General features: G+C 39.4%; 1 protein-coding gene and 2 long non-coding RNA genes across 7 annotated transcripts; 1 reads left to right on the forward strand and 2 right to left on the reverse strand.

Annotated features, from left to right (window-relative positions):
- Positions 1 to 6660: 6660 nt before the first annotated feature.
- Positions 6661 to 8005, reverse strand: LOC135560242 (uncharacterized). The gene is made up of 2 exons (XR_010458838.1): positions 7337 to 8005; positions 6661 to 7241 (listed from the first exon to the last, which is right to left on the reverse strand). It is a non-coding gene; the product is annotated as an uncharacterized LOC135560242 (long non-coding RNA).
- Positions 8006 to 9884: 1879 nt separating this feature from the next.
- On the forward strand, positions 9885 to 11555 carry LOC115143288 (uncharacterized). Its single transcript, XR_003865618.2, has 3 exons — positions 9885 to 10861; positions 10986 to 11077; positions 11282 to 11555. It is a non-coding gene; the product is annotated as an uncharacterized LOC115143288 (long non-coding RNA).
- Positions 11556 to 13113: 1558 nt separating this feature from the next.
- On the reverse strand, positions 13114 to 25687 carry im:7151449 (complement decay-accelerating factor, GPI-anchored). 5 transcript variants are annotated; one of them, XM_029683529.2, is made up of 12 exons: positions 25406 to 25687; positions 25050 to 25241; positions 24840 to 24942; positions 24654 to 24724; positions 23142 to 23219; positions 21730 to 21807; positions 16293 to 16361; positions 16126 to 16176; positions 15997 to 16044; positions 14353 to 14395; positions 13582 to 13663; positions 13114 to 13391 (listed from the first exon to the last, which is right to left on the reverse strand). In XM_029683529.2, the coding sequence occupies exons 1-11, from the start codon at positions 25467 to 25469 to the stop codon at positions 13600 to 13602; spliced, it is 861 nt and encodes a 286-aa protein (XP_029539389.2). In that variant the 5' UTR covers positions 25470 to 25687; the 3' UTR covers positions 13114 to 13391; positions 13582 to 13599. The 5 variants fall into 5 exon arrangements, with proteins under 5 accessions (XP_029539389.2, XP_029539387.2, XP_029539390.2 ...); XM_029683527.2 differs by having other exon boundaries at positions 23142 to 23327; positions 25406 to 25685; XM_029683530.2 differs by having other exon boundaries at positions 23142 to 23327; positions 25570 to 25681.
- Between the last annotated feature and the right edge of the window lie 1383 nt (positions 25688 to 27070).

Below are 27070 nucleotides of genomic sequence, written 5' to 3' on the forward strand. Positions count from 1 at the left end.
TAGTCACGGGTCAATAATGTACAGATATTATAAGCATGTCTATCTAATACATTTAATGACAAACCATCTAACTACTTAGATAGACATATGAATTACCTGTTGTGCAGGTGTTGGTAACTGGTAACCTGCGCCAATATCATTTGTCATAGAGTTTTGCTCTCGCTTTAAAATGATTTGCTTACAAGTTTTGGGGTTTTGCTTTTGATGTCTTATTTTTGTTTACAATTCTATACATTTTGCTTCCAATTGTTTGGTTTTTGATTTCAACATCCATTATTTAACCCGTCCTCAAAAATATAATTTTACATTCTCAACTTTATTTTTCATGTTCACGATTTATTTTATTTTGAATTCAATACATATAACATGAAATTGGGCCCATAGTAATAACTTAAAATTAAAATAATTATTAGGTGTAAGTTGCTTGCTACAATGGTATCGTTGACCTAGCCTAGCTTTTAGCTAGCTGCTCTGCAGTGCAAGTTAGCTTGACTTGCTATAAAGTTAGAGAAACAAGTTGAGAAAAAAGTAACTAAACCAAATATGTTTTATTATCACATTAAACAATATATTTATTCTGTCTTGAATGAAAATGTCATATTTTGCAATCTTCCAAAATAAATGCGATCTCTGTTGCGGTACAAACACTGCAAGTCCGTTTTTTTAATCAAATTGTGCAAACTGAAAACATATTGTGATATGCGTGTTGGGATAATCAGCAAGTGGTGTTTGTGCGGTGAAACACCGCTTCCCATTCATTTTCAATGGAAGGAAAGCGGTGAGAGGCGGAGAGGGCTAGGGACCTTTGGGCGGCGCGAAGCTGGCGTGGGAGGCGGTGGGAACCATGTACACTAGCACAAGACGCCCCTCGGTGAAACACCGCTTCCCATTCATTTTCATGGAAGGAAAGTGGTGAGAAGTGGAGAGGGCGGGGACCTTTGGGCGGTACGAACGTGGCGTGGGAGGCGGTGAAAAATATAACATTTTCACAACTTTATGCAAGTCACCAGCGGCGACCACTGGGTGATGACCAATCATATCGAGTGGTTTCCATGACGAATTTGACTCTATGCGACCCAAAGCTGGAGACTTTCTTAAGCAAAGATGGCTGATAAAAATACTAGGATGGAAGCAAATGTAAGTGATTATAACGTTATAACAAATCATGCGAAAAAATACAGTACAGAACAGTTGAGAGGAATATGTTAGTTAATGTAGAGATTTATGCATATTTTTTTGTCATAATATTTATTTGCGAAAATCGCAAATTAGCAAGCTAGCTGACTAGCTAACATTGGCCAGTTAGCTGGCTGGCTTTATGGGTGTTTTGTAATTTTTTTCTGTAATTAATTGTAATTCTGGTTGTTTGATGTTTTAGGGACTCTTGAAACATCCAGCAAACCAGGCTGTCATCTTGTGAAACAGTGGATGTAAAGAATCTAGCTAGCTAAAGCATTTACTGCAAATTGAATGTACAATTTTGTAAGTGTGTCTTGCTGATATTTGCCATGCAATGCAGATAGATAAAGTAAAGTAACTAGCTAACTATTTTCTTGCTTATTGTGCAGTGGATAAAAATACCTGTATGCCTATAGATGTGTAGCTAGCTATCTAGCTGATCTGTATATGGACCCTAAAAACATTTGGAATACATATTAATTCAGAATCTGGCTTTGAACCTCAGCTATCTTCATAGCCACTTGTATCAACAGTCTGAATGACATTAATGACGCCTATGGATTGAGTAGAATATAATCTAACTTTGTGCCAAGGATACAAGTCGTATATACATGTAGTTATTACCATGCAATGAGATCCCCACATTGTAGCCTGTAAATGTAATATATTCATTGTTGATGTACTCTACCTTGGCAAATAACGGTGCAGTTCAGGTATAAATGTATTTGATGTTATTTTTTCAGTCATATCCAATACCAGGAGTATCAAATTCTAGTCTTTGAATGATGCTGTGTCTGCATGTATGTATTACAATTATACACTTCAACAGTGTTTACCAATCTTGGTCCTGGGACAGCAATGGTTACAATTTGTAACTATGCAATAGACTAGAAACATGATTTAACTAGTTAAAGGCTGATTTGTAATTCATATATACAGAAATATAATTTAAAAAACAGTACACTACACTTCCTATGCGTCATGTAAGTACTTTAAACTGGCTCATCTCAATATCTTCATTGATCTGATAAACACAGGATAGGTGTAGTATTTCATCAAATGAGAGACTTAATTTCAACCAGTAGAGAATGTGAAACACTTTATTGAAAGAAGTTCATTGTCCAAGTGTTATTAATACATGCATTATAAATATTATTGTAAAATTATATTGTAAATACAAGTTCAATCTGTACTTCAATGCACATCTGGTCTGCATTATAAAAACAGAGGAAGAAAGGTGGCGAGGGAGGTGTAAAAGACAGAAAGGGAAAGAGGTCAAACAGAGGAGCAGGGAAAACAGCATATGATTAATGAATCACATTGCTACCCTAATATTCTCTCAGTTCATCACAATTACATAATAGTGTCTCTAGTGGTGTCTCCTAACCAGCCATGGGCTCCCAGTCAGCCCGAAGGTTATCTTAAGAGCGGGTGAGATGGCGATGACTGGACTTGGGGTTGACATACTCTCTCACATCAAAACATGCCTGCAGACGAGAGACAGATGGGGAGAGAGAGAGCATATTTAAGCCTTGTGTTTTCTTTTTATTCTAACACTGTCAGTCATCATAATCATCAGGAGGTGAAATGCAAAACTGACCTTGGATCATTAACTCTGGGACTACTGCATCTTTCTGTATTTCAATGTAATGTATCTGTTTAATAATACTTCCTGTTGACCTGACCAAGTGACCTCACCTCTGATCATGCTGTGCACTATGTAGCAAGTTCAGATGCGGGAGGGGTTCACCGACACCGGCTGATATAACCTAGAGGATTTAGGGAGAAGGGGAGAGAGGGATGAAGTGAAGGAGAGAGACTGTTATTGAGTAAATAAGGTAGTTAAAGTGCCTGCCTTCAACAGGAATCTGTGTGTGTGGCCTCACCTGTTGTCCACACTAAGTGGCCAAATAGTATTTTATGCTGAAAAACATGCATACACACGAGGACAAACAATATAGCGTAGTTATAGAAATAATGAAGTGTCTTACTATTCTCTATGGTTGGCCCTCTTGCCTGTACTTTGAAAGTGGAAGGAGCCACTTTAATGTGTGTAGGTGTGGGGTATAAGGTGCCTAATTGTTCAAAATGTTTTTATTATGGGTGACTTTGTTTTTGAACAGACATCACACCCTTACCTAAACAGCACCCTCACCTGAGAAGTAGAAATCAAAGGGAGAGAAACTGGGAATTTAATAACTGCAGTTTACATAGCTAAGTAAAAGGAAGAATACTCTTATTGAAATGTGGATGGCTCTCAAAAGAGCCTTAGGTTGTGCATAGTGTAGTCTATGGTGTTGCCAGGGTACAGCACCCTCTTCAAAGAAGGAGGCCGGTGAAGATCTCTCGCACACATATTGCCTCTTTTGCTGCATTGTTGGACCCCATCATTAAAACATCCTGCAGAGCAGCAGGCTTCTCCTCTGGCACAAGGTGTTTTGGGGCTGCTTTGCTGCCTAAGGGCCTGGACAGCTTGCTATCATCGACGGAATTCCCAAGTTTATCAAGATATTTTGCAGGAGAATACTAGGCTATCAGTCTGCCAATTGAAGCTCAACAGAAGTTGGGTGATGCAACGGGAAAACAACCCAAAACACAGAAGTAAATCAACAACAGAATAGCTTCAACAGAAAAATATATGCCTTCTAGAGTGGCCCAGTCAGAGTCCTGACCTCAACCCAATTGGAATGCTGTGGCATGACCTCAAGAGAGCAGTTCACACCAGACATCACAACAATATTGCTGAACTGAAACAGATTTGTAAAGAGGAATGGTCCAAAATTCCTCCTGACCGTTGTGCAGGTCTGATCCGCAACTACAGAAAATGTTTGGTTGAAGTTATTGCTGCCAAAGGAGGGTCAACCAGTTATTAAATTCAAGGGTTCACATACTTTTCCCACCCTGCACTGTGAATGTTTACACGGTGTGTTCAATAAAGACATGAAAACATTTAATTGTTTGTGTGTTATTAGTTTAAGCAGGCTGTGTTTGTCTATTGTTGTGACCTAGATGGAGATCAGATCAAATTCTTGCCACTGTATGTTAGCAGCACATTTGAGTTAGCCTGCACTGTAGCTAGTTAGCCAGTAATGCATCATGTTTTTTACATTTTCAAAATGTATTTACTTACTTGAATAGGTTCTCCCAACCATGTGGACGATTGGAAACAGGGCAGCAAAGCTAGCTAATTTGTCCTGGTGCCTAAACATTGGGCTATTATTTTACCTGAAATGCTCAAGGTCCTCTACTCCGACAATTAAACACCTAAGGATCGAACATTCATGAAAATACAAGTGTCTTACATTGTTTAAAAGCTTAACTTCTTGTTAATAAAGCCGCTTTGTCAGATGTCAAAAAGGCTTTACAGCAAAAGCATACCATGTGATTATCTGAGGACAGCGCCCCGCATACACCAGCATTAAAAATATTGTCCAAATCAGCAGATGTGTCACAAAAATCAGAAATAGCGATAAAATAAATCACTTACCTTTGAAGATCTTCCTCTGTTTGCAATCCCAATGGTCCCAGCTACACAACAGATGGTTGTTTGTTCGATAAAGTCCTTTTATATCCCAAAAAAGTCAGTTTAGTTGGCGCCTTTGATTCAGTAATCTCACCCGTTCCACTCGTTCAACATGCAGACAAAGCAATCCCAAAGGTTACAGGTAAACTTTGTCCAAACAAGTCAAACAACGTTTCTAATCAATCCTCAGGTACCCTAATATGTAAATAAACGATAACATTTCAGATGGAATGTAGTATGTTCAATACCGGAGATAAATAACGAAGTATGCGCCCTCTTCCAAGCGCGCCACAAGACTACAGTCAAAATGAGAGCCACCTTGAAAAACTACAACTAAAAACTAATTTTTCAAAAGACCAGCCTGAAACCCTTTCTAAAGACTGTTGACATCTAGTGGAAGCCATAGGAACTGCAATCTGGGAGGAATTCCTTTGAATATTCCATAGACAAGCATTTGAATGGCCTGTGACCTCAAAAAAAATCAGGATGGATTCTCCACAGGTTTTCAACTGCCATATCAGTTATGTTATACTCACAGACATTATTTTAACAGTTTTGGAAACTTAAGAGTGTTGTCTATCCAATGCTACCAATTATATGCATATCCTTTGGGCACGTCAGTCATCCAAACTCCCGAATACTGCCCCCTAGCCTTAAGAAGTTATGTGACTTAGGACCCTAGGCGCAATTTAGATTTTGGCCACTAGATGGCAGCAGTGTATGTGCAAAGTTTTAGACTGATGCAATGATCCATTGCAGTACTGTTCAAAATGTTATCAAGTCTGCCCAAATGTGCCTAATTGGTTTATTGATATATTTTCAAATTCATAACTGTTCACTCTCCTCAAACAATAGCATGTATTCTTTCACTGTAATAGATACTGTAAATTGGACAGTGCAGTTAGATTAACAAGACGTTTTGCTTTCTGTCCATATCATGTATGTCTATGTCCTGGGAAATGTTCTTGCTAATCACATTAGCGTACTTTAGCTCAACCATCACGCAGGGGGGACCGATCCTGTAGAGGTTTTAATCCACAGATAAAACGGTAAACCAAATTCATTTTTCATCATCTCTCCTTCCTTCAGGCTTCTTTTTCTCCTTTGGACTTTATATGGAGGTTGGCAACCAACTTTACAGCATTACTACAACTGACCAGATTGTGGACCTAAATTCATCTTTCAATCACCCATGTGGGTATATGCTCCTAAAAACCAATGAGGAGATAGGAGAGGCCGGAATTGCAGCGCATTGAGCGTCACAAATAGAACCAATTTCTATTTTAGCGCCTAGCCACGCAGATGCTCGCGAGCAGTAGGGGTGCAATGAATGAATAACATATACAGTATGTGTAAATGTATTTTGCAACGCTCGCGCACGCGACGTTAGCGGTGTGGTCAGCATGTAAAGCCGAAACCACACGAGAGATGTCACCAGGGTCAGAATTTGCGTGCGAGAGTAAAGAGTGTCAAATCCCATATACTGCATACCGTATGCCAACTTAATTCTCATGAAAGTCCATAATAAACAGTTGTATTTATGTTCGCTATGTACCAAATGTGACCGATCGCCTTGATTTGGTCTTATGTAAAAAAAAAAAAAAAAAGTGCAATTGTTTTTTACATTTCATTGGATAAAAGCAGAGACACAGAGCTACAACATTCTATATCATACACTATATTTTGAGGAACAATGGGAAAGTAATTCTGCTTTGAAAGTTGATAAACTTGTAACCTCACTTTTGAGAAAATGGCCTTTGAATGTTTTGGTACCTACTGGAGAGCTCTCCTTTGTCTACATCCATTCAGCATTGTTTACACCCTCTTAAGCCAGCCCCACCCATCTCTTTAAGCATTCACGTGTGAGGTTATGAGCTAAACAGTGAGTAGTGTAGTAAAGACTAAAAGTGGTAAAAGTAGTAGCCTACAATAAGGAAAAATTCCAGGTAAACAAAGGGTCCAGATAAAAAATATTTTATAAATATTAGATGACGCTTACCCAGACACACTTGTCTAACTTGATGGGTCATGTGAAAGAAATGCTATAACCCCCAGCCACATCTTGCTAAGTGGATGGGTCTCTACAGGAGGTGTAAACGATACAGCCAAATGGTTACTTGCATAGTAGCAACATCAGATATATATAGTGTCAATATATAGAAAATAATATACAGAACAATATCAATGACGATATCAGGGATAGATGAGGTAGTTATATGCATACCATCAGGGGTGAAGTGGCTGAGCAGCAGGATAAAAAAATAAATAGTAGCAGCAACGTATGTTAGGAGAGTCATATGAATAGAGGCACTGCAGATAGTCCTGATGACAGATCCATCCGAACACATGGAACAAGGGAATCTATATTCGGAGAGCCTGTTTCTGTCCTGCCCTTGACTTTGGTGCAGGGCATGTGATGACCCCTGTCACAGTGCCGTTTCACAACATCACTCTGGTCTTTCTGAAGCGCTGCTTGATGAGGCTGAAGCCAGGTGTGGCCTGTGATCAGGAAGTGAAGGTCCAGACTGTGGTGGAGCCTCTGGAAAATACAAAAATAATGTGAGGTCAATAAAAGTAGTGCCAATCATGTTGGAGGTCAATTAAATAATCAAAACGTATTTATGCTTTACATACCAAGTGATGTCATCGATTCCTTGTAGAGATGCCACATCGCTGCTATTGTCACATGGGATGGCAGCAGCTTTCCACCAAAGTGTTTGTGTCCTGGTAATATTATTGCATTATCCTCAGTGTAGTTGTTGAGTTCACAACTTGCTGCAAGTCCTCATGCTTGCTTGGGCCAGCTCTCTTTTCGATGGGAGGCATTAGACCATTCTCCATGACTGGTGGAGAGTCGGGTGTGTTCTACTGATGCTGAAAGACAAATTCCAGATACAAATATTTGAGCATTATTATACAATAGATAGCCGTAATCACCGTCAGACACACCTGGCTAATTTGATGGGTCATGTACGCCCCCTGCTGGAGAAGACCGATTTTGGGTCGTTTTACCTCTCGCTTCTTCTGTTCCTTGATCGGTTACACTGCAAAATGACTGCAGTAAAAAAAGAATGTTATGTTGGATGCAGTATTTGCAGCATACTGCACTCTGACGGTAATCTTTTTTCGTAAGGGTGGGATCGGTTGCTTGTCTCCCGAGTGGATCTATTTCACTCTATTTTACTTACCCTTTGGAAACATCACTCGGTATGCAGAGCAGTAGTTTGCAGATTTATCACTAACCCGTACTAATACCACAAGGTGGCAGCCTTTCACTGTGAAGACAGGCAACACAGCCCATCACCATCAAATCAAATCAAATCAAATTTTATTTGTCACACACACATGGTTAGCAGATGTTAATGCGAGTGTAGCGAAATGCTTGTGCTTCTAGTTCCGACAATGCAGTGATAACCAACAAGTAATCTAACTAACAATTCTAAAACTACTGTCTTATACACAGTGTTAGGGGATAAAGAATATGTACATAAGGATATATGAGTGAGTGATGGTACAGAGCAGCATACAGTAGATGGTATCGAGTACAGTATATACATATGAGATGAGTATGTAGACAAAGTAAACAAAGTGGCATAGTTAAAGTGGCTAGTGATACATGTATTACATAAGGATGCAGTCGATGATGTAGAGTACAGTATATACGTATGCATATGAGATGAATAATGTAGGGTAAGACATTATATAAGGTAGCATTGTTTAAAGTGGCTAGTGATATATTTACATCATTTCCCATCAATTCCCATTATTAAAGTGGCTGAGTTGGGTCAGTGTCAATGACAGTGTGTTGGCAGCAGCCACTCAATGGTGGCTGTTTAACAGTCTGATAGCCTTGAGATAGAAGCTGTTTTCAGTCTCTCAGTCCCAGCTTTGATGCACCTGTACTGACCTCGCCTTCTGGATGATAGCGGGGTGAACAGGCAGTGGTTCGGGTGGTTGATGTCCTTGATGATCTTTATGGCCTTCCTGTAACATCGGGTGGTGTAGGTGTCCTGGAGGGCAGGTAGTTTGCCCCGGTGATGCGTTGTGCAGACCTCACTACCCTCTGGAGAGCCTTACGGTTGAGGGCGGAGCAGTTGGACCAGGCGGTGATACAGCCCGCCAGGATGCTCGATTGTGCATCTGTAGAAGTTCGTGAGTGCTTTTGGTGACAAGAATTTCTTCAGCCTCCTGAGGTTGAAGAGGCGCTGCTGCGCCTTCTTCACGACGCTGTCAGTGTGAGTGGACCAATTCAGTTTGTCTGTGATGTGTATGCCGAGGAACTTAAAACTTGCTACCCTCTCCACTACTGTTCCATCGATGTGGATAGGGGGGTGTTCCCTCTGCTGTTTCCTGAAGTCCACAATCATCTCCTTAGTTTTGTTGACGTTGAGTGTGAGGTTATTTTCCTGACACCACACTCCGAGGGCCCTCACCTCCTCCCTGTAGGCCGTCTCGTCGTTGTTGGTAATCAAGCCTACCACTGTTGTGTCGTCCGCAAACTTGATGATTGAGTTGGAGGCGTGCGTGGCCACCATCATACACTAAGTATGGTAATAGAAAATGTCTAATCAGTCTGTCTAAATGACAGACATTGATTAATCTAAAATGGCAAGAGTATAATTTGATTAATTTGTTAAATCCAAATATTTATTATGTGTATTAACCTTAACTGCTATGCATTAGCCTACATGTTGTCCTCCCTCCATCCAGCCAACCAGATGACAAAGGGGGTTATCTACTTCAAAACACTGTTCTACCGCTCCATCAGTTTTGAGGTTATTGTTTGTACCAACCCAACCCCAGCTGCCTGTGAAGTGCATATACCCCATATTTGAAATGCAATGTTTTTATAACACAGATAATTTGACTCTGTACGCTGGTGCGATCTTGCATATAGGGCTGTGTTCTTGTACATCTGTGCACACAGTGTTAGACCTGAGCTGTACTGTATGTAACAAAATAATGTACCCAGTAAAGAGATGGCAAAATGTGCCTTCATAAGCACAGCTGTTGGTGTCTAAAAATACTGATTAAGTTTGTTAGAGCACTCTTAAAAAGATGATTGTTAAGGAATTGTGAAGAGATGGTTTTAAGACAGTGCTTAAATTAATCAATCATGGATGAAGGCCATCAAATAAAAAAATGTCCATCAAGAGAACCTAAATTTAACAGGTAGTGAAAATATAAATATTTACTTTCATTTCCCCACCTCTTAACTGTGTTTTTCTACTAGGAGGGTGAGTGTCTAGCAAGGGGTTGCAGCCAGCCTGGACACCCCTTGGGCACTCATGCTGGAGACAAGGCAGTCTGTCCTTCTTGCTCTGCTTACTCGCAGGTCTGTCAGCACATTTAATAATACTGGAGAAGGCACTATCAACACTTGTAGGTTGCCAACGGTAAGCCTTGTGTTCTATACTGAACAAAAATATAAATGCAACATACAACAATTTCAACGATTATACTGAGTTACAGTTCATATCAGGAAATCAGTCAATTGAAATTAATTCATTAGGCCCTAATCTATGGATTTCAGATGACTGGGCAGGGGCACAGCCATGGGTGGGCCTGGGAGGGCATAGGCTGACCCACTGGGGAGCCAGAAATGCTCACTAACAGGGATGTAAACATATTTCTGCACAACTTTTGAGAGAAATAAGCTTTTTGGGCATATGGAACATTTCTGGGATCTTTCATTTCAGCTCATGAAACATGGGACCAACACTTTACATGTGTTTGTATTTTTATTCAGTATAGATGACTGGACTACAGAGTGGGACACAAATCTCTACACTCTTGATGACTCTATTTATGTCAAGGCGTCTGTAACTGGACAAGCCACCAATGAGTTGCCATAGTTGTGGGCATATGCATTGCCATGCCAACCGCAAACAATCCTATTCAATACCCCTTCATTTCTGGCCACGGGTAAAGTCATAGGAAGCACCCACGTACATCTTTTCCATCAATCTCAATTTCTTCCTCTTTCCTTGCCATGATTTAATTTATTTTTCTTTGTGATGTGGACTGGTTTCTCTCCAGTTGCTTTGTAGATGGCAAAATGCATGTCTCTCTGTCTGACTTCAGCTTCGCTAGAGAGGACAGCAGAACTCTGCAAATTCTTCTGGATGCCTTCCGCTTTCAAACATGGACATATCAAAAGTGAGATTATAAAATCATTTATGAAAAAAGTCACACATTCCTAACATCATATACTGCATCTGTGGTGTAAAGACCCATGGCCATAGTTATCACTGCTACTTGTTGCCTTATTGTTGTGTTGCAGGTTTATATTAACTGTACCTTGAGAGCAGCTTTTGCATCTAGCCCTATAACTGCTGTCAACAAAGACTACACATATAACCCGTCTATATCCAGGTGAGGGGGAAGGTACAGTATGGAGGTATTTTTTAGCATACCGTAGCCTACATGTGTACATTTATTTATTTTGATGATCCATGAAATACATGTAACCAGAACAGAAATAAATATTTGCATAATTTAGGAATTTTCACCAAGTACAGTCCCCTGTTGTGAAGCGTTACTTATTGACGTTTTGCCTCAATGTCTCCATTGCATCAGATACCAGAAGCCGCATGCTGGGACCTGCAATCATAAGAGCTACAGTTCAAGGCTCTGAGACCGTAGACAGACGCACAATGGAGCAGTGTAAGTACAGTGCACCGAGGGGCTTTTCTGGCCATGTGTTCAAAGTCAGGTTTATATAATGGCTTGGTTCTTCCCAGTAAGCATGGTTGTGAATGTATCTATTGAGTTTCTCCATTTGCCAGTGATTTGGCTATTTTGTTAGACTGGTTTAACATGCTTTAGTCTTTAATAAACGCCTGTCATAAGACATTAATTGACTCATCATGCATTCCTTCATTGCAATTGTTTATAACGGCAACATGTCATTTCTGCAAGAATACGTGAAAGTGGTGTTTAATCAATCAAAGGCAGCAGTCTGGCATGGTTGATCTCATCTCTCATGGCTATTGTTGTGGCCACAGCATTACTGTGCAGCTTGCTTCTTTTGAGCAACAGAAAGAGCCTTCTAAACAGCACAGAAGTAAAAAAAAAATATTATTTTAACAAGTCCCTGCACCCAAAACTTTCATAATGTATTTATCTTGAGAAAACAAACCCCATCGTTATTAGAAAATGTACATACTACTTTAATATTTACACAAATGTGTCTCAAAAGGAGAAAAGGCAGTTTATCATAGAATGACTTGAGATTTAGATATTTTAAAAGTAATATTTTTTTAAATCCACCAATAACCACTAATTCACGATGTTAAATAACACTAATGTGAGAACAATATTTTTTGTGAACAAAGGGTTAATTTTGGCGTAGTAGTGGTAGCAACAAAGTCGACTACAAAATCCACAATGTAACGCGCTATGGGCTAGCTAGCAAACGTAGCTACACACAATAAAACTAAAGACAATATCAGCATGTAACGTAGCTAGTTAACAGTGAAATGGCCTAAAAACTACACTATCAATTTAAGAGTCTACGATCTCACCACGTTCAACCTGCAGATCGATGTGCCTCAAAGAATGGAGTATAACATTAGCAACGGCAGATATACTTTTGAGATGGGGAACGCTGACCAAACTACACCGCGCGGTGCATTCTGGGCAATACTGCGATAAGACGCGCTCTCCTTGAAGGAGTGAATGGGAGTCTATTGGGCACTAGCTAAAAAAACTACATTAGCACGAATTTCTATAAGATCTTTGGCAACAGCACCATGCAATGCACCCTGGACTAGAGGCAAATATGAACAATATGCTAGACCATTCGTCAAATTACAAATTTCTCGAGGTAGAAATATCGCAAAAATATGATCCATCACTCATTCGAAAGAAGACATCCTCCCGAGTTGTGACGTCGGCCAGTATTAGTCTGACATGTATGATAGACATTTTCGCGATCTAAAAGTTGTATTCCTATTAACTTCCAGTGTAGTGAGAGGGACTTTATCACAGTGCTACGTAATACCGGCCACATGTCTGCCTGCTTGAACGCCAATAACTCGGATACACATGAAAAGACCCAGGGAATCGATAGAACATCACTCAGATGCACCAAAAAAATATAACATTCAAAATGGGCGAACCTTTCATTTAAATCACACATTTGGGGCCAGGAAATGATCATGAGCTGGTTTCCCAGACCCACATTGAGCCTACTTGAAAATAAATACAGTAACGTTAGATTTAACAGGAATGTCCGCGTTACCAGACCCAGATTATTTCCCTTTGAGCCGCAATCATTCCGCACACATTTTGGAATGGTCAGAGATGATCAGCCTTTGAGCATCAATCATACATTTTGTTTAGTGCATTAATCTTATTACAGGGCCTTCTGCCCACTCAACACAGCTGACTAGCAATTTGTAGACATATGGTATTTGACAAGGCAAAAAGCTTTTTTATTACACATGTTCCAGTTTTCAATATAAATACATTAAAAAACATTGGGTTAAAACATTTACATTGACTTTCAAAAAATATTTACATCATAAAAAAAAGTACAATTATAACTTCCATTCAGTAATGTCACATGTAAAGGGCACTGTAAATTAAGTGGCTTTGTTCAACCAGGGAATGGTCTGAGACAATTACTGGGCACTTCTTTTCAAGGACACAGATGCCAGACTAGCAGATAGGAGCAGTCCTAGCCCTGAAAAGAAATTAGATATTTTAGACAAAGCATTGAGTCAATAGAGCAGTTAAATATAGTTTCACTATTTAGATTACTCACATTCAAAGACAACCACAAACTGTATAGTCATATGAGTAAGACTTTGATTAAAAGATTGGAATTTTTTTTCTTAATGGGTTTAAGAGAATCACGTATGAATTGTAGATACCTTGGGTAGGCATTCAACTTAGTCATTTTGAAATTGTAATAACTCCTCTTTTCTTCTTGTGTCTTCTCCTGTCTGGTAGGAGCTATGCAACATTTTCAAATAATGAAATTGTGTCAGGATTATCATGTTTACAAATAATAGTGCAGTAAGGAAATACAGTAGATTGGCATAAATAATCGCAGTATTTTAGTGCTTAGTTTGGTAGCTGTGTTCCAGTGTGGTAGTCAGCTGGTCAGTTTAGCACGGTGTATGGTAGGTCTAGCTTCCTAGCCACCTCCCTTTTGAACAACATACTCCATTCTCTTTTTCAATTCCAATATCTCTGTCCGAGAGTGCATTAGGAAAGGATTTCCCAACTTCCTTGATTTTTCAACACCCAGCAGGAGAGACAAAGCTTTAGCGGAATGGACAAAAACAGGCAAAGGCAACTATGGCATGTACAATAGCAAGTTGAAGTATCCAGCAAAAAGTTTGATCATGCAAATCACAGGTATCATAGGGAATACATGAATATGAAACGCCAGACTGAATGTTAGTTCATGGGTTATGTAATTCCGTAAACAGCATTGTTTAGTTCAATTAATTGGCCAGCTGTATGGCTAGTTTATCCAGATAATTCATTTGTGGATTGAATGAACAGTGTAAAGTCCATTAGCAGAAGTTGTGGTTAATGCATATATAGTTAGGAGGAAAATAATATCTGTGATTCAGTTGTAGGTGAAATTGTGCACTATTTTCTAGTAAGAGAAATTGTCAAATGTAGGTTCTCACCCTTTCCTCTTCTGAAAACAATACACGACCAGCACAAGTGTAACTGCAAAAGATAAGGAATCATATGATCTTCAAATGGTCAAGAGAAAGTGTAATACAAATCTGATTTCTTTTTTTTTTTTTAAATGTTACCTTTATTTAACCAGGCAAGTCAGTTAAGAACAAATTCTTATTTTCAATGACGGCCTAGGAACAGTGGGTTAACTGCCTGTTCAGGGGCAGAACGACAGATTTGTACCTTGTCAGCTCAGGGGTTTGAACTTGCAACCTTCCGGTCACTAGTCCAACGCTCTAACCACTAGGCTACCCTGCCCCTGGTAACATTGGAAAGTCAGCAGTTTGACTAGGCCTACTAGTGTAACAGATCAAATCATGTGAAGGAAACTCTTGATGGGTCACAGAAGGGAATGTTTACCCCAGTACAGTATACAGCAAAGAATCCAGTTTAGTTAGAACACATCCTTACTACATCGGGCACGTGAGTGCGTCCGCATGTTGATTTTGTCCATCCACACTAGACGCGATCAGGACGCCAGGTTGAAATATCAAAACAAAATCTGAACTATATTAATTTTGGGACAGGTCGAAACACATGAAACATTCATGGACACTTAGCTAGCTAACTTGCTTTTGCTAGCTAATTTGTCCTGGGATATAAACATTGGGTTGTTATTTTACCTGAAATGTACAAGATACTTTTTTTTTGCTGGATCTTTGTAGAATTGAGTCACATTGTGTGTTCTCTACTCCGACAATTAATCCACAGATGTAAAAGGGGAAACCTTGTTCGTTTCTAGTGTTAGATTCTGGGTGAAACTTGGAACATTGTTATATGCAGAAGCACATTATATAAAGGACTGAAAGGGACTGGTTTACATCAGAAGTTAATGGTTATCTGTAGGAGACAGATGGTTTTTGAATGTGTTGGGTGGACGGGAGGAAGTCACATGATTGCTATAGGGAAAGCGGATGGACATCTGTGGATTAGGTGAATGAGGGGTTGAGGTCAGGTCAGATCCCCTGAAGTGAGAAATTATGGTTTATTACCCTCTTCCTGTCAAACCATAAGATGTAAGGATCGGAGAGAAGGAGGAGTGCCTAAAGTGAAGTATATATACAATTTGGTGGTAGAAACATGTTTGTCTGAATCCAGCTTTATCGACCCTTTGGGAAGAATTAAACTTGGTTAAGCTTCTCTAGTGTCAGGGAGTTATTTACTCTGAAAATTAGAACCCAATACTAGTAATATGTCCTTGTTCAGTCTTCTTCTGTGTATTTTATATGGTGGTTGGCAACCAACTTTACGGCGCATTAACACAACCGACTGGAGTGTGGACCTCATTCCTCTTTCAGTCACCCCCGTGCGTATATGCTCCTAAAAACCAATGAAGAAATGGGAGTGGCGGGACTTGCAAGAACCAAGTTCTATTTTAGTGCCTGGCTACACAGATGCTTGTTCACACATGCAAGTAGTTTGGATGAAATTATAGAAGTTATTCCATGTCTAAATGTATTTATCAATGCTCGCACATGCAACCTGGGCCGTGTGGTCAGCATGTTAAACTCAAAAGCCTATTGGACAAATTTTTACCAGACACATATCTCACTCTAATTTGTGATGGTTTCAAATGATATATTTCTTACCTATGACTATGACTATGACGATCACACTTCCCACTGCTGCTGCATTCCCTGAAAGAGAGTCAGTATTGTTTGGCCAAATGGGAGCTGGAAAAATCTATAACGACAAAATAATCACTTGAATAATCTTACTTGTAGCTGCGTTGATGTCATGTTCACCAATACCATGATGTCTCCCTGAAACTGCAAATACAAAATTATTACCATGGTCTAGACTCTAGAGAAGTCTAACATGGATGATTCAATTGATCGTCAAGCCCTTGATTACACTGGGCTAGATTTACTTGGATTTGCTCTACCTTGTATTGTGGGTGGAACAGTCGATGTTATTGATGCTGATGTTGGTTTCAAAGGAATGTCATTGACATCTATGAAATAGAAATGCACAATGGTTATTATGTGTTGCACCTTTATGCAGTGCTGTCATTTTTGTTTATATGTGTACACCTAGTGCTATGGCCACTGATGCAGACCTTTGGAACATCTACATTTTAAAAAGTTGAATAAATCCATGTAATATAGCCTACACCATCACAACCAATCCATTTATTTTAGACAGGTCTACAGAAACATGATATGAAGAGTATATTCAGAAGAACAGAATAGCATACTCTGACTTGTCCTTATGTTAAGCCCTGATCTGGCTATGCCATATGACTGTGGGCGAGACTACTAATTTAGCAGACAAGATTTGCTTTATATTCTGTGGCATTATTTTATAGTATGAAGAATACAATTGAACATAGCTGAAGAGAAACAATATTTTCAATGATTTGCGGGATTTGCAACTATTCTGTGTTGAGTGGTTAAGAAACAAGTCCTCCTACAGTTGAAGTCGGAAGTTTACATACACCTTAGCCAAATACATTTAATTAAACTCAGTTTCACAATTCCTGACATTTAATCCTCGTAAACATTCCCCGTCTTAGGTCAGATAAGATCACCACTTTATTTTAAGAATGTGAAATGTCAGAATAATAGTAGAGAATGATTTATTTCAGCTTTTGTTTTTTTCATCATATTCCCAGTGGGTCAGAAGTTTACATACACTCAATTAGTTTTTGGTAGGATTGCCTTTAAATTGTTTAACCTGGGTCAAACGTTTCAGGTAGCCTTCCACAAGCTTCCCACAATAAGTTGGGTGGATTTTGGCCCATTCCTTTGGTTTGAAGGCCTCCTTGCTCGCACACACTTTTTCAGTTCTGCCCACAGATTTTCTATGGGATTGAGGTCAAGGCTTTGTGATGGCCATTCCAATACCTTGACTTTGTCAAGCCATTTTGCCAGAACTTTGGAAGTACGCTTGGGGTCATTGTCCATTTGGAAGACCTATTTGCAACCAAGCTTTAACTTCCTGACTGATGTCTTGAAATGATGCTTCAATATATCCACATAATGTTCCTTAATCATGATACCATCTATTTTGTGAAGTGCACCAGTCCCTCCTGCAGCAAAGCACCCCCACAACTTGATGCTGCCACCCCCGTGCTTCATGGTTGAGATGGTGTTCTTCGGCTTGCAAACATCCCCCTTTTCCCTCCAAACATAACTATGGTCATTATGGCAAAACAGTTCTATTTTTGTTTCATCAGACCAGAGAACATTTCTCCAAAAAGTACGATCTTTGTCCCCATGTGCAGTTGCAAACCGTAGTCTGGCTTTTTTATGGCGGTTATGGAGCAGTGGCTTCTTCCTTGCCGAATGGCCTTTCAGGTTATGTCAATATAGGACTTGTTATACTGTGGATATAGATACTTTGTACCTGTTTCCTCCAGCTTCCTCACAAGGTCCTTTGCTGTTGTTCTGGGATTGATTTGCACTTCATCTCTACGTGACAGAACGCGTCTCCTTCCTGAACGGTATGACGGCTGTGTGGTCCCATGGTGTTTATACCTGCGTACTATTGTTTGTACAGACGAACGTGGTTACATTTTTTTCCTGAGAATTGGCTGATTTCTTTTGCCTTTCCCATGATGTCAAGCAAAGAGGCACCGAGTTTGAAGGTAGGTCTTGAAATACATCCACAGGTACACCTCCAATTGACTCAAATGATGTCAATTAGCCTATCAGAAGCTTCAACATCATTTTCTGGAATTTTCTAAGCTGTTTAAAGGCACAGTACACTTAGTGTATGTAAACTTCTGACCCACTGGAATTATGATAGAGTGAATTAACTTCTTATGGCAGGGGGGGGCAGTATTGAGTATCTTGGATGACTAAGTTGCCCAAAGTAAATGGCCTGCTCCTCAGTCGCTAATATATGCATATTATTATTAGTATTGGATAGAAAACTCGAAAGTTTCTAAAACTGTTTGAATGATGTCTGTGAGTATAACAACTCATATGGCAGGCAAAATCCTGAGGAGAAATCAAAACAGGAAGTGAGAAATCTGAGCTTGGTATGTATTCACCAAGGTTCCCATTGAAATCCCCGAGATATTAATGTTGCACTTCCTAGGGCTTCCAATAGATGTCAACCGTCTATAGAAATTTTAATGAGACTTCTACTGTGTTATGGGACTGAATGAGAGCAGAATCTAGCAGGTGACTGGCAGTCAACCATTTTCTGATCACGCGCATTCCTCATGGTATCCACTTGCGTTCCATTGCTCATCAAGACACAAAGGAATACTCCGGTTGGAACTTTATTGAAGCTATATGTTAAAAACATCCTAATGATTGATTCTGTACTTAGTTTGAAATGTTTCTTCGACCTGTAATATAACCTTTTGAAGTTTTTGTCCGCCGTAACGCTGACCAGAATTAGCGTTTGGATATGTATACCAAACACGCTAACAAAAGAAGGAATTTGGACATAAATAACGGACATTATCAAACAAAACAAACATTTATTGTGGATCTGGGATTCCTGGAGTGCTTTCTGATGACGATCAAAGGTAAGGGAATATTTATCATGTCATTTCTTGTTTATGTTGACGCCAACATGGCGGCTATTGTGACTATTTCTTCTGAGCGCCGTCTCAGATTATTGCAAGGTTTGCTTATTCCGTAAAAGTTTTTTTGAAATCAGACACCTCTCCTTAATGCAACCGCTGTATCTATAATTCCATGTGTAGAACTTGTATTATCATCTACATTTATGATGAGTATTTCTGTTGAATGACGTGGCTATGCAAAAATCACTGGATGTTTTTGGAACTTGTGAATGTAATGCGCCAATGTAAACTCATATTTTGATAAATATGAACTTTATCAAACAAAACATACATGTATTGTGTAACATGAAGTCCTATGAGAGTCATCTGATGAAGATCAAAGGTTAGTGATTAATTCTCTCCATTTGTGCTTTTTGGGACTGCTATCTTTGGCTGGAAAAAATGGCTGTGTTTGTCGTTTGGTGGTGACCTAACATAATCGTTTGTGGTGCTTTTGCTGTAAAGCATATTTGAAATTGGACACTGTGGTGGGATTAACAACAAGATAGCCTTTAAAATGGTATAAGATTTTTATAAGAATTTTAATTGAGATTTTGATGTTTTGAATTTGGCGCCCTGCACTTTCACTGGCTGTTGTCATATCGATCCCTTTAACGGGATTGCAGCCTTCTAGGCAGAGTTGCAAAGAAAAAGCCATATCTCTGTACAATGGCTGTTCTTTCTTAATCTTTGTTTTATTTGGCCAGTCTGAGATATGGCTTTTTCTTTGTAAAAAATAAAAAACTGAAATCACATTTTCATAAGAATTCAGAGCCTTTACTTTGGCAGGGATTACAGCCTCTAGTCGTCTTTGGTATGATGCTACAAGCTTGGCACACCTTTATTTGGGGAATTTCTCCCATTCTTCTCTGCAGATCCTCTCAAGCTCTGTCAGGTTGGATTGGGAGTATAGCTGCACAGCTATTTTCAGGTCTCTCCAGAGATGTTCAATTGGGTTTAAGTCCGGGCTCTGGCTGGGCCACTCAAGAACATTCAGAGACTTGTCCCGAAGCCACTCCTGCGTTGTCTTGGCTGTGTGCTTAGGGTCATTGTGCTGTTCGAAGGTGAACCTTCACCCCAGTCTGAGATCCTGAGCAGGTTTTCATCAAGGATCTCTAATTTGTGCCGTTCATCTTTCCCCCGATCCTGACCCGTCTCCCAGCCTCTGCCACTGAAAAACATCCCCACAGCATGATGCTGCCACCACCATGCTTCCCGGTAGGGATGGTGCCAGGTTTCCTCCAAACGTGATACTTGGCATTCAGGCCAAAAGAGTTCAATCTTGGTTTCATCAGACCAGAGAATATTGTTTCTCATGATCAGTCCATTAGGTGCCTTTTGGAAAACTCCAAGCGGGCTGTCATGTGTCTTTTACAGAGTATTGGCTTCGGTCTGGCCACTCTACCAGGCATCATTGGTGGAGAGCTGCAGAGATGGGAGAACCTTCCAGAAGGACAACCATCTCCACAGAGGAACTCTGGAGCTCTGTCAGAGTGACCATCGGGTTCTTGGTCACCTCCCTGACCAAGGCCCTTTTCCTCCCGATTGCTCAATTAAACCGGGCGGCCAGCTCTAGGAAGACTCTTGGTGGTTCCAAACTTCCTCCATTTAAGAATGATGGAGGACACCGTGTTCTTGGGGACCTTCAATGCTGCAGAAATGTTTTGGTACTCTTCCCCAGATCTGTGCCTCGACACAATCCTGTCTAGGCGCTCTACGGACAATTCCTTCGACATCATGGCTTGGTTTTCACTCTGACATGCACTGTCGACTGTGGGACCTTATATAGACAGGTGTGCCTTTCCATATCATGCCTAATGAATTGTATTTACCACAGGTGGACTCCAAGTTGTAGAATATTTCATAGCAAAGGGTCTGAATATTTAGGTAAATAAGGTATTTCTGTTTATTTTTTATTAAAAATCTGTTTTTGCTTTGTCATTATGGGGTATTGTCTGTAGCTGTAACCTAACACAAGGTGGAAAAAGGGAAGGGGTCTGAATACTTTCCGAATGCACTGTATACTAAATAATGTGTGAAATTTGTTTTGACTCATAATGGACCATTATCACGCACCTGTCTCAAAACAGGGGCAGGGGAAAACAATACATGTTATCGATGCACTTATATAGCTAATAGAGGACGCTTTTCCTGTGCCAGCCAGGTAGGTTATACTTCTGTTGCTTCGCTTTACAATGTGCTTAATATTAGGAAAGTTGAAATAAATAGTAGTCCTAGCCTATAGAAAGCTGACGGGATCCTCTTTTTAAGAGGCCATCACTCAGTTCTCATGCATTTGCATAGCCTATAAAAATGTTAAGCAACATGCTCTCATGAAGTGTTTAATTAGATTTTCGATTACATTTGCATTGATGTCAGTGATTAGAGGGACAATAGAGTGCTGAGTATTAGGCAGTTAGCAAGTTTGGAAGGCTACTAATGACCATCAGCAGCATCTCGAGCTTGGAGAAGCCTAATTACTGTGACTAAACGGTCAAGTGGAATTTGGCTGCCGTCATGACTCGTGCTCGCCAGTTTGGCAGTAATACGGTCACCGTAACAGCCCTATGTACACCAATGTTAACATTAAAAGAATCACTTGAATTAGCTTGTAGCTGTGTTGGTGTCATGTTCACCAATGCTATGATGCGTCCCTGAAACGGCAAATTATTATATAATCATGGATAGGGAGTGAAAGTTATTGCCATGGTCTAGACTCTAGAGAAGTCTAACATAGTCGATTCAATTGATCGTCAAGCCCTTGATTACACTGGGCTAGATTTACTTGGATTTGCTCTACCTTGTATTGTGGGTGCAACAGTTGATGTTGTCATTGATGCTGATATGGTTGTTGGTTTCAAAGGAAGGTCATTGACATCTATGAAATAGAAATGCACAATGGTTATGTATTGCACATTCATGCATACACCACTGTTACATGTTACACAGAGGGATTTAAAGAAGAACGATCAATGACAATGTTCCTTATCATAGTCTGATGGTGCAACCCACTGGGCACGCAGTTGAATCAACGTTGTTTCAAAGTCATTTGTCAACCTATTGTGACATGGAATCTCTTGAAAAAACGTTTACCAAAAGGAGTCACTGTTCAAGCAGCAATCGTTGAACTGTGGCTTCACATTTTACTTCAATATACCTCTTTAGTTAAGTTAGTGGCATGACATTGAATCAATGACGTTGATTCAAACATATCATTTTACTATCAACATTGAAAGGTCAAATAAAATATGTCTAATCAAATATTAAATTAATAATAATTTCAAACACCCAATATTGACTATAGACCCTTTTCCAGTACACGACACACTGACGTCATGCACAGATGCTCGCGACACTTGGCGGCAGTAAGAAAGCCATTGCCATCTGCGCCCATTCAACAGCCTACATTTAAGTTTTTATTACTTCTAAACAAAATGTTGGGGTTCTGATCCGCTTACAATTACGTCTTGATTCTCGCTTGAACAGTCTAATATTCTTTTTTGGTTGTGATCTTTGCAAAATAATTATTTTGGATGCAGCAGTTGTTAGCTGGAATGGTAACGCTCATTGACATTGGCTAGCTTTTGCTACAGCCTAAGAGTCATTTTACTGGTTGAAGTGTTTTTTAAAGTTTTTTTAAGTATAATGCAGTTGATTTGCAATGATGACAAACATTATATTAAGCAGGACATTCATATGAGCCTTAAAATCCAATTATAATCCAAAAGTAGTGTGAAATGCACTCATAAGCAACATGTAAAGAGGCTTTTTTTTGCTGCCGTTCTATAAGAACTGCATCTTCTGCTGCCAACTTCCGTGCATTGCCCTCGTGCAGCAATGTTTGCAAACATAGAAAGGGGTCTATAGGACGGAAAAGAGTTAACATTTCTACGTGGAATTTTCTATGCAAATTTCAACAAACATTGTTCTGATGATTATGTTGAAATTTGATTGATGTAACAACCTGTTAGTCAAGTAATTAATTAATTATTTAAGTTGAAGTTTTAGATAAATTGCAATGCTTACAACACTGGTTGGAATAACAAACAGTACTGGTTGATTACTTTTTGCAAATGCAAATGAGTTTTCCATGTCACTCACAATAGGGTGACAAATTACATTGAAACAACGTTGATTCAACCAGTGGATGCCTGCAGTGTCTAGATGTAGGGTGTTGGCAGATCATTTATCAAACATAAATGGAATCCATACCTTTGCATTCAGGAAGGAATGAGTTGTATTCACCATCTTCTTCACACTCAATGGATTTGTTTCCAATGAGGGTGTAACCTTCATCACAGGAATACTGTATGACATCCCCATACTCTGGAAACTGTTTGTCAGGCTTCTCTGAGATAATGCCATTCATTATATCAATAGGTTCTTCACAAGTTACCACTGAGGGAGACATACATGGGTGCATTATATTTGTTAGTGCTGAGCGACCAACCAAATTATAATTTTTGGGCTATTAAACTACAAATTGACCGAAGTCTTTTTTGTGAGCCAGATTCGCCGTTTCTCTAGACCGAAACAAATCGCAATCGCAACCCCCCCCCCCATTTTTTTTTTCATCCAATATTTTTGAGAAGGAGAGGACACGAGGACTATGCAATTGAGATTCTCCCAGGAACTATGTAATATGCTGGGCTAAAGGAAGTCGTTTATTAACACTACATTCATGTGAATTGCAGGGCCCTAATTTTCTGCCCGATTCCATTGAATTTTCCCCAAAATGCTATTCTGTTTTTCCAGGTTTGTTTTCCCGTTTCTTCAGGTTTTCCACAAAAAAAACACAAATGAAATCACACTTTAATAGAAAAAAATATTCTGAACAAAATGCAACAATTTAAGATTTAACTGAGTTATAGTTCATATGAGGAAATCTGTCAATTGAAATAAATTCCTTAGGCCCTAATCGATGGATTTCACATGAATGGGAATACAGATATGCATCTGTTGGTCACAAAAAAACAAAAAAAAAGCCTCAATGGGGCTCAGGATCTCATCACGGTATTTTTGTGCATCCAATTGCTAATCAATAAATGCAATTGTGTTCGTTGTCCGTAGCTTATGGCTGACCATACCATATTTTACTTTTCACATTTAAATTTAAAAATTCCAATTGCACGCTCGCTCAAAACTTCTGTGGCATTGTGTTGTGACAACACGACATTCTAGAGTGGCATTTTATTGTCAGAAGGTGCACTGTGTAATGATCATGTGGTTTAATCAGCTTCTTGATATGACATATCTGTCTGGTGGATGATCTTTGCAAAGGAGAAATGCTCACTAACAGGGATGTAAACCAATTTGTGGGCAAAATTTAAGAGAAATATGCTTGTATGTAACATTTCTGAGATCTTTTATTTCAGCTCATGAAACGTGAGACATGCGTTTATGTTGCGTTTATATTTTTGTAGTGTAATTTGGATTCTCTAAGTCCGCAAACAGTGTTCAACCAATACAGGAGACCACTTTTGAGGTCTGGGATTATTATTATTATTAAATTGTTAAATTGTAAATTGTACTTGTTACCCAATAGGTAGTTACAGTCAATGTTTTGGTAATTGAACGTTCACCATTTGTCTCTAAAATAATAATAGAACGCAAACCAGACTCTAAAAAGCACTAATCGTTCAGCAGTAATTGGTGGTCTTCATTCAAACAAGTTCAATGCCTAAGATGTCCATGGTGTGTCAATAGGAAATATGTAAGATTTACCTTCACATCTTGATCTTCCACTCCAACCTGTGGCATAACACTGCCTGTAACTTGATCCCTGAATTTGATAGCTAGAGGTGGAGAGAGCATGTGTGAGAGGGGGAGAGGGGTGGTCTTGCATTGAATCCTTGTGCAAAATAATTCCCCCATACTATGATGATACATCAGATATTGAAGCATACTCACCCTTTATCACAAATTGCTCTTGCTGATGCACCAAAAAGCGTCCCTTCCTTATCAAACTCATATGTCAAATGTGGCATCTCCTTGGGTGCACCGCAGTCCTTCTCTGAAATTAATAATCAGCGAGGTAATGGAAGCATTAAAACAGTCAACCAACAGTAAACACTCAACAATCGCACTTGACAGAAGAGGGGCTAGTATTTTCCCTCCTACTTTTGCAGATTAATTCCAGGGTGCTCCACTCTCCACTCGTGCAGGTGATGCTTTCAGATCCTTGCGCTTTCATGTAGCCGTTGGTACATTGAAACAATACTTCCGAGCCCTCCGGAAAATCGTTCTTTAGGAGCGCATCATTCGTTAGAACGACATTTTGATTTCTCTCCACTTGTGGTTTGGGACATTCAGCTGCGAGGATATGATACAGTAAAATAGGTCAACTCCACACAGACAGAATTACGTTAGCCAGATCAAGTTAGCAACGTATGTAGCTAGCTAAGCAAAACATTTTCAGGTAAAACTTCTATCAACCGTATCTAGGAAAGGGTTACCATGGCTAGAAACACACTCACAATTTCCACGTGTTATAAAGATAAGGTATATCAAGCACTTGGTCCATGAATTTGAATAAAACATTTTAAAGTCGAATCTATGTGAAGACAAGTCAGTGTATCGACCTATCAATTTTTCTCTATTCTTGTTGAGTATCTATAGCTGACTAATCAGGTGAACGCACCAATTTGTAAGTCGCTCTGGATAAGAGCGTCTGCTAAATGACTTAAATGTAATCAGTCCCAGACCATCGACGACTTCAACAGTCTGTTGATGATCATTTCACTTTATAGCAACTGTGCTGGGCTTGACATAACACCACGCGCACCGTGCCCCTCCCAGGCCAGTGACGTACGGTGGTGAGTTCATCTTTGTTACTCATTTCTTTGGACACGCCACACCTCTAGATTTCAATGCCAAAGTCTAGCCCAGTTGCTGACTAATTCACTACGCAAACACCCATATAAAATAATTTGTATCTGAATAATTCATTGGAGACCGAAAAATACGAAGTGAAACGCATTCTGAGGCCATCAAGACCCATTCTCACCCCATTGGCCCTTGGTATAAAGTCTAATAATAATAATAATAATAATACATTGAAAGTAATAACCTAATAATACATTATAGTAATACATAATTATAATACATAACTAGTAATTAAATATAATATCCCGACGTGGAAATGTGGGTAATATTTGATTGATATGTTGATCAATGACATTTCAACCAACCTATTCACCCATTTTAAATTCCCAATGTGTTATCACTATATGCTTTCGGCCATCTAAAAGCAAAACAAAATTCCAATGAAAAAACGATCAGATTTTTGGTTTAGTTGTCATCTAAATGTGTTATCACTGTGCTTTCAACCATTTGAAAGCACAACAAAGGGAATACAAATGGGAATACAATGTCAGATATGTTGTATTTATTTTTACTGTGCTTCATCTAATAGCACATACTGTAGTGCAAGTGATCAGTGCTGTTTGAGATTCTGTGCCAATTATTATAACAATTGTGAAGATCTCCACAGACCTGCCACCTTGCATGCTATCCAACCTGGTCTCAGCGCAAAACATATTATATTTCGTTAAGTACATGCTAAGTAGGTATAAAAGTAGTAAGTAGTAGCAAATCTGCTAAATTGCTAAAGTTGTCCATGATGAGATACGAACACGCAACCTTACGGGTTGCTAGACGTTTGAGTGTTCAAATCTCACCACGGACAACTTTAGAATTTTAACTAATTAGCAACTTTGCAACTACTTAGTGAGTTAGCTAACCCTTCCCCTAACCCTAACCTTAACCCTAACCTAATGTCGAATATCATACTAAAGTAGTCGAACATAGCATATCATACTGTATTAAACAGTGGTGGCCATTGCTGTTTAACATGCGGGAGGATGATTTTTTATTAGCATGATTTTTTCTATTACATTATATTGGATGACTGTCTTTCATATTCCATTCACCCAGCTCAATGTAACATTGATAGATTTAGGCTACTACATGATACTTGAATTTTGCCTATACCCATCATGAGGTTGCTACAACCTAGCCTATGTACGATATTTTACAACGTAGGTGCACAGCTTGAGAGAAATTTGAATAATCAAGGTGACAGACATTGACACATTCAATACCGCCTTGCATATTCTTGCCTGCATGTAGCTGATCTAGGG

Source organism: Oncorhynchus nerka, linkage group LG15 (assembly GCF_034236695.1).
Source record: "Oncorhynchus nerka isolate Pitt River linkage group LG15, Oner_Uvic_2.0, whole genome shotgun sequence".
Taxonomy (NCBI): Eukaryota; Metazoa; Chordata; class Actinopteri; order Salmoniformes; family Salmonidae; genus Oncorhynchus; species Oncorhynchus nerka.